The sequence below is a fragment of the Oncorhynchus gorbuscha genome, linkage group LG07, assembly GCF_021184085.1.
Source record: "Oncorhynchus gorbuscha isolate QuinsamMale2020 ecotype Even-year linkage group LG07, OgorEven_v1.0, whole genome shotgun sequence".
NCBI lineage: Eukaryota > Metazoa > Chordata > Actinopteri > Salmoniformes > Salmonidae > Oncorhynchus > Oncorhynchus gorbuscha.
In genome coordinates, this window is record NC_060179.1 from 52,940,865 (window position 1) to 52,956,487 (window position 15,623).

Here is a 15,623-nt window from a genome sequence, read left to right on the forward strand (position 1 = left end):
AAACTATACTGCCTGTGCACGTTGCACGCTCATGCCTTGTTCTGAGAAATGGACGCATCTGGCCTACATATCAGTGGAGTCTACTTGTTGCTTTCACGGTACAGAGACACATTCCCTGATTTTAGTTGACCATGTTAAAATACATACACTTAGTTAGAAAACATTAGGAACACCTTCCTAATATTGAGTTGCACCCCCTTTTGCCCTCAGAACAGCCTCAATTCATCGGGGCGTGGACTCTACGAGGTGTCGAAAGCATTCCACAGGGATTCTGGCCCATATTGACTCCAATGCTTCCCACAGTTGTGCTGAGCTGGCTGAATTTCCTTTGGGTGGTGGATCATTGTTGATAAAACGTGAAACTGTTGAGCGTGAAAAACCCAGCAGCATTGCAGTTCTTGACATACTCAAACCAGTTCTACTGGCACCCACAACCACATCCCATTCAAAGGCACACCAATCTTTTGTCTTGCCCATTCACCCTCTGCCTGGCCCACATACACAATCAATATCTCAGTTGTCCTGATGCTTAAAAATCCTTCTTTAACCGTTCTCCTCCCCTTCATCTCCACTGACTGAAGTGGATTTAACAAGTGACATCAATAAGGGATCATAGATTTCACCTGGATTCACCTGGTCAGTCTATGTCATGGAAAGAGCAGGTGTTCCTAATGTTTTGTACGTTCAGTGTACATGTTGGCTCCTTAAATACTGTGGGCTTTATTGACTTGAACCATTCGACCCCCATATGATGACCTGCAAACACAAGAACTTACTAGTCTGCATATCAACTCTCTATGTGCTTTCTTAACGTTGCCTCGACATTTGAACTGAAGGTCAAATTCATTATTTATGCCAGAGAGTTGAGAATACAGCCCCCAAGATGGTGTTGAGTTATCTTCATGAACAGAGAAACGTGTCACCTAAAGATGAGCTGGCGGAGAGTAGGGAAATCAAGTGATGACATCATCAATCCCTCGCCGTTTGACAACCCTTCAGTTCCGCTCTCGTGGTAGATGGCGAGATTGAAGTCACTGCTCGAAAGCCCTGGTTATCAAGAACAAAAGAACAGGACCGCCACTACCGGGATTTTTCCAGGTACTGCAATCACTGTCCTCCTCGATGCCCATCCATATTGATAGTGGAAAAGGGAAATGAGTGACATATCACTGCACCGTAGTCTGCCAAGCTTCGAGTTATCAGCACTGGCTGGCTGCAGGGGGCTTCAGAACTATGACTCTTGTTCCGGTCTCATATCCCAGATGCCATGATTGGCTTCTCCACTAGTTGTGTTCAACATGTCAAGTGGTTTTCTTTGCGTTCTTTTGCCTTTTCTCTTGTGCCACTGAAGAAAATAGAAGTAGAAAGGGTTCTAGTATGTAGCTATTTATACAAACCATTTCATGCACTCTGTATTGCACCATGGTTATGTACAGATAGGGAGAGCTTCCGGTTCGATCTCATTCTTGGGATGGCTATTCATCAACTTGCTGTTGTGGCAGATGGACATGTTGCTCCAATTAGAGACTAATATCAGTTGTGTGTGTGTGTGTGTATGTGTGTAAGTTCAATGAAGGTATATGAGCAAACAGGACGGGGAAATGTACAGACAATGGAACAAACAAATCATAACATTATTACATTTACATTACATTTAAGTCATTTAGCAGACGCTCTTATCCAGAGCGACTTACAAATTGGTGCATTCACCTTATGACATCCAGTGGAACAACCACTTTACAATAGTGCATCTAAATATTTTAAGGGGGGGGTGAGAAGGATTACTTTATCCTATCCTAGGTATTCCTTAAAGAGGTGGGGTTTCAGGTGTCTCCGGAAGGTGGTGATTGACTCCGCTGTCCTGGCGTCGTGAGGGAGTTTGTTCCACCATTGGGGAGCCAGAGCAGCGAACAGTTTTGACTGAGCTGAGCGGGAACTGTACTTCCTCAGTGGTAGGGAGGCGAGCAGGCCAGAGGTGGATGAACAGTGCCCTTATTTGGGTGTAGGGCCTGATCAGAGCCTGGAGGTACTGAGGTGCCGTTCCCCTCACAGCTCCGTAGGCAAGCACCATGGTCTTGTAGCGGATGCGAGCTTCAACTGGAAGCCAGTGGAGAGAGCGGAGGAGCGGGGTGACGTGAGAGAACTTGGGAAGGTTGAACACTAGACGGGCTGCGGCGTTCTGGATGAGTTGTAGGGGTTTAATGGCACAGGCAGGGAGCCCAGCCAACAGCGAGTTGCAGTAATCCAGACGGGAGATGACAAGTGTCTGGATTAGGACCTGCGCCGCTTCCTGTGTGAGGCAGGGTCGTACTCTGCGGATGTTGTAGAGCATGAACCTACAGGAACGGGCCACCGCCTTGATGTTAGTTGAGAACGACAGTTTGTTGTCCAGGATCACGCCAAGGTTCATTATCAGACATTGGATATGTCAAATGTCCACAAATGTGAAATATAGATACACCACTTGAAAGATGTTCACCTGAACGTTTGAGGGTAATGTACAGCTCCTTTATGAGCGCGTGGCCTAAAGAGTAGTGTCTCATTCTAATGCAGAACAGGAAACCGAACTCTGCATACAGTTCGTGCCAGTTTCCCAGACACTAAACAGGACTAAAAAGCATGGTCAATATAGATTCTCCATTGAGACAGTTTTTTTAAATACAGGACTAGGCTTAATCTGTTTCTGGGAAACAGTCCCTTAATGTCGGCACCTGAAACATCACTCATTTTCTATTCAGTCCATTTACCGTGTAGTTTACTTCGATTTTGGTGGAAATTATTCCAATAAAAACCACAAAGAAACATCATTAGGACTGCAAAATACAGCTTGGATGCAGCTATGAAGACTGTTGCCATAGTTACACAATATATATTACAAGGTCCTGCTGAGGGTTTCGCAGGGCCCTCGTCAGCTTTCGGGCAAGGACGCAGCAAACAAAATCCATTTGGAATCGGGATTGGTCTGAAATGTGGTATTTCTCTATGCCTCAACTCTTCTGAGTTCATTATGCTATTAGCGGGTTTTGTTGATGACATTTTTCGACCACCTCTGAGCAAAAACTGTAAAACCTCCGAGTGAGAAAATGGCATGTGACAAGAGAGGGAGTGATGCTATTGTTTTGGTTTTCTCAGTGCCACTCTCTCTGGATCTGCATACAATGACGTGATCATGTAATAGCCTTCTGAAGACTTATTTGCTCCCCGAGCCAGAGCCTAAGCTTTTGTTCAGCGGGCTAACACAGTTGTGTGGAGCGCAAGGACACCAGGATTCAATCACCAATCGGTCACATATGTTAATCAGAAGCATTCATTGGCATGTAAGGAACTGAGTTTAAAACACATTTTCAATGTTGCACACCTAATGACCTAAACTCATGCGTTAATTCATCTTGATGCAAAACACATCTTCATCCTTCTTTTCTTTGGTTTCCTTTCTACGGGAGTTGTGTGGTTGGCATATGCATGCTTAATTAGGAAATATATGGAAACCTGTGGATGGGTGGAAATGTATTTATTTTTTCTTTGACTTTAACAGGAAGCATGCTATGGCACGTTTGAATTCAACAGCAACATGGATAGCTCAATCATATACAGATATCAGATCTTAACTTGATCACTCTTGGCGCATCAGGAAATTCGAAGGAGCCCTGTGAGTCCCTGAAAATGAGCAGTTCTCTTTCTCGTCATGGGCGGAGGTCGAGTCATTGGGATCAGGGCTCGCTATCGAAATAATTGTCACACTCGCTCGCTCATACGCTCGGCTTAAGTCCTATTACTGCAACATGCAAATGTACAAAAATGTATCTGAAATGCAGCAATACACATAAACAACCGTTGTTTTATAAAGCTTAATAACACAAGATAGATAGACATACAAGTGTCAAGCGTATACTAAAGACAAAATTCGAGGAAGTACTTTTTTTATATTGTACGGAATGCTTGACAAATAGATAAATCGCCCTTAGTCTGTTCAACAAGTACTATGTTGTTCCAATTTGTAAATACCAAACCAGAGGGCAAACATATCTTGAAAGACTTTGGATGCAAAGCAAGACTTGAACATTAAGATAACACCGATGTCTTTTCCCCCCCAAAAGTTGTTGCAATTGAGACCAGCTGTGTGGGGGAATTTAGCGCATACTGATGGTTTAACGAGACATCAGCTGGCAATAATCTAGTGACATCGATGGTTGCCACAGGCCACTTGTTATTTGATTATATTCCAATAGGATAAATTCTGTAGGCTATATGTAGTCACATTATATACGGTAGGAAAAGCAAAAATAGGCTAGCCTACTGTTTGTGTTTCCCTGGCTGAGGTGATGAGCTCATTTGGGCCATCAATTGATTGACAGATGTAGGCGTACTGTGGAACAATAAACTGTCCTCCAGTGTGGATGCTCAACAACATTTTATAGTTAGACTATGTATGTATATTTCTCAAATGCAACATGTAAAGTTTTGGTCCCCATGTTTCATGAGCTGAAATAAAAGATCCTAGAAATGTTCCATATGCACAAAAAGCGTATTTCTCTCAAATTGTGTACAAATTTGTTAACCCCTGTTAGTGAGCATTTCTCCTTTGCCAAGATAATTCATCCACCTGACAGGTGTGGCATATCAAGAAGCCCATTAAACAAGCACATTGTGCTTAAAAGGCCCCGCTAAAATGTGCAGTTGTGTCACACAATACAATCCCACAGATGTCTCAAGTTTTGAGTGAGCATGCAATTGGCATGCTGACTGCAGGAATGTCCATAGAGCTGTTGCCACATAATTAAATGTGAATTTTTCCACTATAAGCCACCTCCAACATCGTTTAAGAAAATTTGGCAGTACGTCCAACCGGCTTCACAACAGCAGACCATGTGTAACCACGCCAGCCAACCTCTCCACGCCAGCCAACCTCTCCACGCCAGCCAGCTTCTTCCCTTGTGGGATGGTCTGAGACCAGCCACCCAGATAGCTGATGAAACTATGGGTTTGTTCAATTGAATAATTTCTGCACAAAATTCTCACCTTCAATGGCCACTGGCATGCTGGAGAAGTGTGCTCTTCACGGATGAATCTCTGTCTCAACTGTACCGGGCAGATGGCAGACATCGTGTATGGCGTTGTGTGGACGAGCGGTTTGCTGATGTGAATGTTGTGAACAGAGTACCCCATGTTGGGCGGGAGGCATAAGCTACAGACAACAATTGCGTTTCATCGATGGCAATTTGAATGAAATACTGTGACGAGGTCCTGTTGGCCGTTGTCGTGCCGTTCATCCTCTGCCATCAGCTCATGTTTCAGCATAATCTTGCACGGCCCCATGTCGCAAGGATCTGTACACAATTCCTGGAAGCTGAAAATGGCCCAGTTCTTCCATGGCCTGCACATTCACCAGACTGGTCACCCATTGAGCATGTTTGGGATGCTCTCGATTGACTTGTACGACAGCGTGTTCCAGTTCCCGCCAATATCCAGCAACTACTCACAGCCATTGAAGAGGAGTGGGACAAAATTGCCTAGACCACAATCAACAGCCTGATCAGCTCTATGTGAAGGAGATGCGTCTCGCTGCATGAGGCAAATGGTGGTCACACCATACTGACTGGTTTTCTGATCCACTCCCCTACCTTTTTTAAAGTTATTTGTGACCAACAGATGCACATTTGTATTCCCAGTCATGTGAAATCCATAGATTACGGCCTAATGAATGAATTTAAATGGACTGATTTCCTTATATGTAATGTACCTCAGAAATATTTTTGAATTTTTGCATGGTGCGTTTATATTTTTAGTGAGTGTCGTTATCGTCTTTGGTGTGGACTGAAAGCTTGTATTGTGTGGCTTTATTTTTTCATTTCGTAAAGCTGTCAAGGTGTGTATTCATTTCAGGCTACCCAAAGACGATTTTGTTGAGCTGAGACACTTTTCTTTGATGTGTACATTATCAGACTATTCATTTTTACTGATTGAAAACATTTAAATGAATGCAATTAACTTGTGCCTCAGGCTGGTCACTAGATCGCCCAGCACTCATGAGGCTTGGAGCCGGAGCGCGCTGCTTAGACCACTGCGTTACGGCAGATCACAATGCTCTTGCAAGCACTAAGAATACCATGAATACTGATGATACATAGGTGCATTGTTTTAATAATTTAGTTTTAAGCCTTCCTCAATCCATAGCCTTAACCACTCAGAATGAATGCCTAAACTGTTAACCTTTGAGTTGTTCCTGTTTGAACCCTGTAACCACAGAGAATTAATATGTAGAAATGAGATGTTCATCCATGGGTCAAAGGGCAGTGGGCTGACTCTGGCATATGTGTTTTGGGTTCAGTGGCCTTAACCGCAAGAACACACGGCATTGAGGCAACCAAAATAATTATTTCAACCCCTACAAATACAGTACTGTGCAAAGGTTTTAGGCAGGTGTGAAACACTGCTGTAAAGTAAAAATGATTTCAAAAATAGACATGTTAATAGTTTATATTTATCAATTAACAAAATACAAAGGGAGTGAACAGAAGAAAAATCTACTTCAAATCCATATTTGGTGTGACCACTCTTTGCCTTCAAAACAGCATCAATTCTTCTATGTTCACCTGCACAGAGTTTTTGAAGGAACTCGGCAGGTAGGTTGGCCCAAACATCTTGGAGAACTAACCACAGTTATTATGTGGATTTAGGCAGTCTCAGATGCTTCTCTCTCTTCATGTAATCCCAGACAGACTCGATGATGTTGAGATCAGGGCTCTGTGGGGGCCATACCATCACATCCAGGACTCCTTCTTCTTTACGCTGAAGATAGTTCTTAATGACGTTCTCTGTATGTTTGGGATCGTTGTCATGCTGCAGAATGCTGCCTCCCTGATGGTATTGCATGATGGATAAGTATCTGCCTGTACTTTTCAGCATTGAGGAGAATATTCATTCTGACCAAATCCAAATCCCCAACTCCATTTGCAGAAATCCAGCCCCAACTTGCAAGGAACCTCCACCATGCTTCACTGTTGAACCTCCACCATGCTTCACTGTTGCCTGCAGACACTCATTTGTGTACTGCTCTCCAGCCCTTCGGCAAACTAACTGCTTTCAGCTACAGTTAAATATTTCAAATTTTGACTCAACAGTCCAGATCACCTGCTGCCATTTTTCTGCACCCCAGTTCTTGTGTTTTCGTGCATATTTGAGTCACTTGGCCTTGTTTCCACGTCGGAGGTATGGCTTTTTGGCCGCAAGTCATCCATGAAGGTCACTTCTGACGAGACTTCTCCGGGCAGTAGATGGGTGTACCAGGGTCCCGTTGTTTTCTGCCAATTCTGAGCTGATGGAACTGCTGGACATCTCCTAATTGCGAAGGGAAGTAAGCATGTTGTCTCTTTCATCTGCTGCAGTAAGTTTCCTTGGCCCAACCACTGCGTCTACGGTCCTCAACGTCGCCCGCTTCTTCAAAAGAGCTTGGACAGCACATCTGGAAACCCCTGTCTGCCTTGAAATGTCTGCCTGCCTTGCTGATGCAGTATAACTACCTTGTTGCTGTGCTCAGTCTTGCCATGGTGAATGACTTTTGACAGTAAACTGTCTTCAGCAACCTCACCTTGTTAGCTGAGTTTGGCTGTTCCTCAACCAGTTATATTCCTCCTTCACAACTGTTTCTGTTTCAGTTAATGATTGTGTTTCAACCTACATATTGAAGTGATGATCATTAGCACCTGTTTAATATAATTGTTTAATCATACACCTGACTATATGCCTACAAAATCCCTTTGTGGGATTTTGTGCAAGTGTACCTACAAGAATTGATGCTGTTTTGAAGGCAAAGGGTGGTCACACCAAATATGGATTTGATTTAGATTTTTCTTCTGTTCACTCACTGCATTTAGTTAATTGATAGATATAATCTATTAACATGTCTATTTTTGAAAACGTTCTTACTTTGCAGCATTTTTTCACACCTGCCTAAAACTTTTTCATAATCCACATAAGAATTCACTCGAGACGCGCTGTAGCCTGCACGTCGCCTACATTAGGTACCATGTAGGTACGGTGTGCATTGTATACAAACAGTGCTTCCAGCTGCCCCCTGGTGGCGATTCTAAATATTTATTCAGATTTTTAAATCCTCCTGCTCCTGAATTATTTTCCTCCTGCAACAAAAAGGGATCAAATTAAGATCCGACATCAGAAACATCAAAGAATGCTAGTTTTGTTCAGTAAATTGGTGTGAATTCTTCACATGTAGCCTATATGTTTAAGCAACCAGATTCTTCCTGACCAAATACTTATTTTCCACCATCATTTGCAAATAAATAAATAAAAAATCCTACAATGTGATTTTCTGGATTTTTTTTCTCAATTTGTCTGTCATAGTTGAAGTGTACCTATGATGACAATTACAGGCCTCTCTCATCTTTTTAAGTGGGAGAACTTGCACAATCGGTGGCTGACTAAATACTCCCCCCCCCCACTGTATATATATTCTCACTTAGGTAGACTCGTGTGTTTTAGTTTGAGGCCAGAAAACCTTGCATGTATTGATTTCTTTAGCTTGAAAAAAGATAGGATGTGAACGAAAAGTGGATTTTAGAATGTGTTCTACATGTTTCTTTGTTTTATTACCGACTTGATAACATTGATTGTGTCATTTCCTCACGTTGCAGATATCAGCCAAGATAAGTGCACAGTATTGCTTTAAATAGTCTATCTATGCATGTTTCATTTGTGTAGAGAAATGACTGGTTGAACTGAACAGAGTAGCCTGGCCTGACCCATAGAATAAAACACATAATCTCTATGGAATTCTAGATCAGACCCTTCTCACTGTGTTAATAGCAGTTTCTCCCCAGTGCCTCCACCCAGGTACCCCCTCAGTGGTCTCCCTTCAGTCCCTGCCTCATTATAGGCGGTCAGATCTATCAGGTCTAATCCACTCTGCCAACCTCCCTAGAGGCCACACTCAACATCATCACCCATCAGCTGCTGCCCAAGTGGTGACCAGCCATGCCAACACCTACTTTGCCCAGTGCCACGATCAAGAACCCCATGCTGGAGATTTCAGAGATGCATTCCAAATGGCACCCTTTTCCCTACATACTGCACTATGTAGTTGAGTGGGTGTCAATTGGGACACAGGCCTGGATTGGACAGAGAGGGGAAGGTTTTGACTCGAATGCCTCTTTATGTGGTGTTGTACCTTCTGGTTATTGGGTTTAGACAGGTACCTGAGCAGGTCATCAAATGCTTACATGTAAGTCGCTTTGGATAAAAGCGTCTGCTAAATGGCATATATTATTATTATTATTATTACATCAAATCAAATCAAAGTTTATTTGTCACGTGCGCCGAATACAACAGGTTACAGTGAAATGCTTACTTACAGGCTCTAACCAATGGTGCGGGGGAAAAAAGGTGTGTGTGTGTGTGTGTTGGTAAGGAAAGAAATAAAACAACAGTAAAAAGACATTTGAAAAAAGAGTAGCAAGGCTATAGACAGACACCTGTTAGTCGGGCTTATTGAGGTAGTATGTACATGTAGGTATCGTTAAAGTGACTATGCACATATGATGAACAGAGAGTAGCAGAAGTGTAAAAAGAGGGGTTGGCGGGTGGTGGAACACAATGCAGATAGACCGGTTAGCCAATGTGCTGGAGCACTGGTTGGTCAGGCCAATTTAGGTAGTATGTACATGAATGTACAGTTAAAGTGACTATCCATATAAGATAAACAGAGGTCGAACGATGACGGAGATTTGATTAGCGAGGACTTGGGTATCTCAATGAGGTCCACTGTATGAGGTCTGGAACCACTGAGCTCTGTCTGGTTCAATGTTGTGGTTTAATACAAAGGATATGACTCAAAGTTGCCTCATTTGACAGTACAACCAATGATATATTAACAATTGCATACAAACCCATGTTAACTAATTGACGACTAGCCATATCCCACCTCCACGTGATTTCAACAAACTAGCCTTATTAGAGCGGTCAACGGAGTTATTCATGCAGTGTAGCCTACACTGTGACATTCTATAAGAGAACACTGCGTATTTATGGTCAACATGAACCCACGGAAGTGTTTACATATGTAACAGCCATCTTATGGTAAGGGAGGCAAACGAGGAGCCATTTGAGAACATCTGGCAGGCCTAACCAACCTGAGGACAGGAGGATCACGCAGAGTGATCCATAGCTTTTGTATAGGGCCCCTCAGCTGGCAGATGCTGTATCTTCTTTGTTCTCTATGACGCAATATGCTAAGCTTTTCTAATATAGACACTGTACAAACAGAACGTTTTATAGGTGAGCATGAATACAGTATGGGAGGGTAAGGGTTAAACCATGTGCAGGCCTTTCTTTCTGCAAATGGCATTTTAAACAACAATTTGTATTGCACTACAAGAAAGTCTCTGTTGTGACTACCACACAGGGTGTATGTCGTGACGTTGTATTGATTAATGTGACGAGTGCTGTTCATCGAATGATTAACTGTTTATAATTACGTGATTCAATGAATCAGGTATTCATTAACTCAGTAACCTGGGGCACCATGAGAAGTTTGTTTTTATTGAGTTTCCATTTCCCAAATTAACTCAAAGAATATGAGGATATTGATTTACAACAGTCGCTAATTCATTCATTTCCTCTACAGTCGCATCCTTAACATCGCATAATCCTGGAATCTGCACAAACCCGAGTCCCACTAAATGAATCGGTATCACACCAATTTAGTTGATTATTTATTTACTAACAAGCTAAAATGATATTATAAGGTACACGTACACAAACACACAGTCTAGGCTATTGATTAGAACTTAGTACAATGAAACGGGTCCCTAGCGGGCCAAAACAATATGACACGTGTTACACAAAATGGGGATTTCAAAAGAGAGACAAAGAGAGAGTGCACAAGAGAAAAGGACATTTGTAAACTATGCTTAGTTTTTCCGTAACACCTTGCCCTGAACTGCGGCTCTTATGGGTCAGAATATAATGTAATTATTTGTCAAAGGTCTCCGATGGGGCGTCTCTTCGTGGACCGGGTTCGCCTTCTCCTCTGATGACGGACTTCTTTGGTTACCGGGTGTAACTCTCTGATTGTCCACACGATGTCAGTGTCCTTTCTGTTAGTGGTCCGTTTCCCCACCCTTGTTCTGAAAGGGGTTCTTCTGAGTACAGTCAGCCGTGTAGCTGAAAGTACTCAGGAATGAAAGCAGTGTAGACACACAATTCCTTGGAATGAAAGCAGTGTAGACACACAATTCCTTGGAATGAAAGCAGTGTAGACACACAATTCCTTGGAGAGTGGTAACCGGTGGTCCTGCTTGAATTCACCCTCTTAGATTGTTAAACGGTTCCTTTATCTTCTTCAACCTTGTGTTGCGTTTTGGGTTGCGACTAACTAGGACTTTGGCTGCAGCACGTGGTCACCTAGTCTGAATGTAAATTCTTAACTCACATGTTTTATACCCTTGGGTCAGAAAGGTTCATTTCCGTCTTTATGGCAAGTTCTCTGGGCATAACTAGTCTGGATTTGACTCTGATCCAATTTAGACAACTAACTTCACATTTCATCTTTACAAAAACATTCTCTTTGATCTGGAAATTTTCCACACAACGTACAGTATGCAAACATCAGGTACATATTAGGCAAATTCTTCACGTTACAATGTCTTCGTTATAGCGTCATCATTTAACTTTTAATCACATAACAAAAACGACATTCATTTTCATATTCCATATATCGTCATTACCACCATTTTGGCTGATGAAACATATTGCCCCAAAGCCCATGTAAAGTCCATCCATTTGCCATTTACTGTTCTGAGGTAGGTTCTCCGTAGCCTCATCATACATTCCATTCTTCCACACTGAGAGGACAAAGGGATTTGATCTGCTGCTTTAAGATTTACAATGGGCTGGAGGTGTCATAAACTCCCCCACCTCCATACCTCTCGATCCCCTGCTGGTGGGTGTGAGAGATGTCTCTGTCGGATTGTGGTCCACGGTAACCTGACCCAAACAGGCAGCCATGACACATAGGACCAAGCAAGCAATGCGATGTCAAATGTAGGCTTACACAGAGCAATTATAGTATTTCAAAAGGCTAGGATGTTAGGTGCTAAAACATTTTGGCACTGCCTAAGCTGCAGCTCTAAGGTGTACAAAAGGCTAGGGTGTTAGGTGCTAAAACATTTTGGCACTGCCTAAGCTGCAGCTCTAAGGTGTACAAAAGGCTAGGATGTTAGGTGCTAAAACATTTTGGCACTGCCTAAGCTGCAGCTCTAAGGTGTACAAAAGGCTAGGATGTTAGGTGCTAAAACATTTTGGCACTGCCTAAGCTGCAGCTCTAAGGTGTACAAAAGGCTAGGATGTTAGGTGCTAAAACATTTTGGCACTGCCTAAGCTGCAGCTCTAAGGTGTACAAAAGGCTAGGATGTTAGGTGCTAAAACATTTTGGCACTGCCTAAGCTGCAGCTCTAAGGTGTACAAAAGGCTAGGGTGTTAGATGCTAAAACATTTTGGCACTGCCTAAGCTGCAGCTCTAAGGTGTACAAAAGGCTAGGATGTTAGGTGCTAAAACATTTTGGCACTGCCTAAGCTGCAGCTCTAAGGTGTATAAAAGGCTAGGATGTTAGGTGCTAAAACATTTTGGCACTGCCTAAGCTGCAGCTCTAAGGTGTACAAAAGGCTTGTGGTTTGGAAAGTACACTTCTCTCCTGGAACGGCCTGCCAACACAATGGACTGTGGGAAAAGGCAGTACCAGCAGGAGAACAACAAAGGACATTTTAACAACACTATTTCCACAGTCAACTCATTCTCTGTGAACATTCTGAGCTCAGTTCTTGACAGATTTAAGCTCCAGTCCAGTGGATGGATTTTTGGAGGGTCTTTAGCTGTGAGCCTTGCATGGACCCAATGCTGTCTGTCCACCATGGTTTGCCAAGCCACATGGGTGTTATGTTTGTCCCTTGTATAATTGGATAATGACAAGACTGTAGAGGATTTTACATGGGTTCTGTTGGATCGAAACAATGGCAATACATCCAAGTCTTCTGCCCTCAATCTGCCTGTTCCCTCCACGGCCTTAGCTGTTCACTTGCAGTATGGTAACCTCTTTCTTTCTCTCTTCCTCTCTCTCTTTCTTTGCAGGCTGTTGAAACCAACCTGGCTTCCAAGGACAGTCACTGGGTGTTTGTCAATGAGGTAGGCAAAGACAAGAGTATTTATGTTAATGCTGTTTTTACATCTCTCTCTATCGCTGTCTGGTCCCCTCTTTGCTTCTTTCCCCCTCTCTCTTTCTCTTTCTCCTCCTAACGACTATCTTTGCCCTCCCTCTATATACCCACAACAATTAAAAACAGTGAGTTGATGATTAAGGGAACATCCGTTCGACATCTTTTAGCTCAGGAGTCACCCACAGTGACTGAAGTTCAGTAGCACCTTGCAATGTGCGTGTCTTACAATGTTCAGTCAATGCACACTGAGCTCTAACAAAAGGAGTGTTCATTGTTTGATACAGCGCATTACAAGCATTGCCAAGTGGTTCATTAAGGATGCCTGAGCGTTTCCTCTTGGTCTGTTTACATTTCAATATGCCTGATTCTCCCACATCCACTTTAAGCATTTGCAGTTCTGGAAAAACAATTCTCATTTTATGAATTCTAAATTCTAAACTGTCATCCCTTGGTTAATTTGCCGGTGTTGCCACTCTGCCAGTTGCAAATTAAGAATTTAAATTCCAGAAAGATCTGTTTTAACAGTTCTGGTACCGCTATACACTTATTTAAGTATGCCACCACACAGAGTCTAGGTGTGCGTCCCAAATAGCAGTATTTTCCCGATATAGTATACTACTTTTTACCAGAGCCCAATGGGAATAGGATGCCATTTTTATGACGCAGCCTAGATCTTTGCCATAGACATAGTCTGGGTCTCTGGACCACTAGGATGCCACACTTGTTTTTCAGTATTGGCTGAAAGACTGAGACCGGGAGGGGGGCGAGGGGGCCCGAGACCGAGTCAAGACCAAGACCAGAACAATGCAAATCTAATCTAGTATTTCTGCGTTCATATTTCAGAAGAACGTATCCGTATCTTTAGACATTCAAAATGGTGACATAATGCATGCTGAGAGAAAATAAAGAGCCACTCTAAAAATGATCACTAACTCAAATGGGTCTCTAAATAATAGATGAAAAGACAAAAATATATAACAACTTCCTCAGTCTGCCCTTACTAATACACTGAACCAAAATACTCTAGTTTCAGACTCCTAATTATCCTTACACCTCTGAAGACGCGACTTCCATGCCAGTCGGAAGAACTTAGGTGTTTTGTCTCTGAACACTCAAAAGATGATTCCTCCACCGACTGTCAGATAACGGGAACCATGGGGTGTTAACAACACTAAGGTGGAAACTAGAGATCAATGACTGCCAATGTGTTCAGCCTGAGACATGCCATTTCGTTATCCTTATGCTCACACCTCACCATTGTTACAGCCCCCCTCCTCTCCCTTCCTTAATTGTCACAGACCCCCCCCCCCCAAAAAAAGTGTTCAAAAGTCAAATGGTAAAACATAACATATCTAATTAAATAAAACATGATTAAAAACTAGTATTCAAGATGAGCCAAGACATAAGTACAATTGTTTTTATTTATTATGAAATAAGGTAGATTAAATTGTAAAAATATATGCAATTGCACTGTAATGCCGGGACGCCCCTTGCACCGACATGCTGTGCCTTAGACAGCTGTGTACAACATAAGTCATAAGTTAAAAAATATATTCCAAACCCCTTTCCAAAAAAAAAGTTAGGGGCACAACAATGTTTTAAAATTGCAAACTCTCCTCAACAATGCCATAAACATTTATAAAAACAATAACACAATATCAATACCTTTTTCTAAACCATAAGTAATAAGGAGTCAAAAATAAAAAAGAAGAGGGTAATGTTCTGTATATACAGTTGAAGTCGGAAGTTTACATGCACCTTAGCCAATTACATTTAAACTCAGCTTTCACAATTCCTTAGATTTAATCCTAGTACAAATTCCCTGTTTTAGGACAGTTAGAATCACCACTTTATGTCAGATTAATTTAAGAGAGAATTATTTATTTCAGCTTTTATTTCTTTCATCACATTCCCAGAGGGTCAGCAGTTTACACACAGTCAATTGGGACATTTTGGGAAGCCTTCCACAAGCTTCCCACAATAAGTTGGGTGAATGTTGGCCCATTCCTCCTGACAGAGCTGGTGTAACTGAGTCAGGTTTGTAGGCCTCCTTGCTCGCACACGCTTTTTCAGTTCTGCCAACAATTTGTTTTGGGATTGAGGTCTGGGGTTTGTGTTGGGCACTCCAATACCTTGGCTTTGTTGTCCTTAAGAACAACTTTGGAAGTATGTTGGGGTCATTGTCCATTTGGAAGACCCATTTGCGACCAAGCTTTAACTGATGTCTTGAGATGTTGCTTCAATATATCCACATAATTTCACTCTTCATGATGCCATCTATTTTGTGGAGTGCACCAGTCTCTCCCGCAGCAAAGCACCCCCACAACATGATGCTGCCACCCCCATGCTTCATGGTTGGGATGGTAATCTTCGGCTTGCAAGTCTCCCTCTTTTTC

General features: G+C 42.5%; 1 protein-coding gene across 2 annotated transcripts in view; it reads left to right on the forward strand.

Moving 5' to 3' along the window:
- Nucleotides 1-15,623, forward strand: part of LOC124040008 (glutamate receptor ionotropic, delta-1-like) — a 432,261-nt gene that overhangs the window by 329,616 nt on the left and 87,022 nt on the right. For both annotated transcript variants that reach the window (XM_046356698.1, XM_046356699.1), the window contains exon 5: nucleotides 13,142-13,195. In XM_046356698.1, coding sequence (XP_046212654.1) covers nucleotides 13,142-13,195 — 54 coding nt within the window. The remainder of the gene's footprint in view (nucleotides 1-13,141; nucleotides 13,196-15,623) is intronic.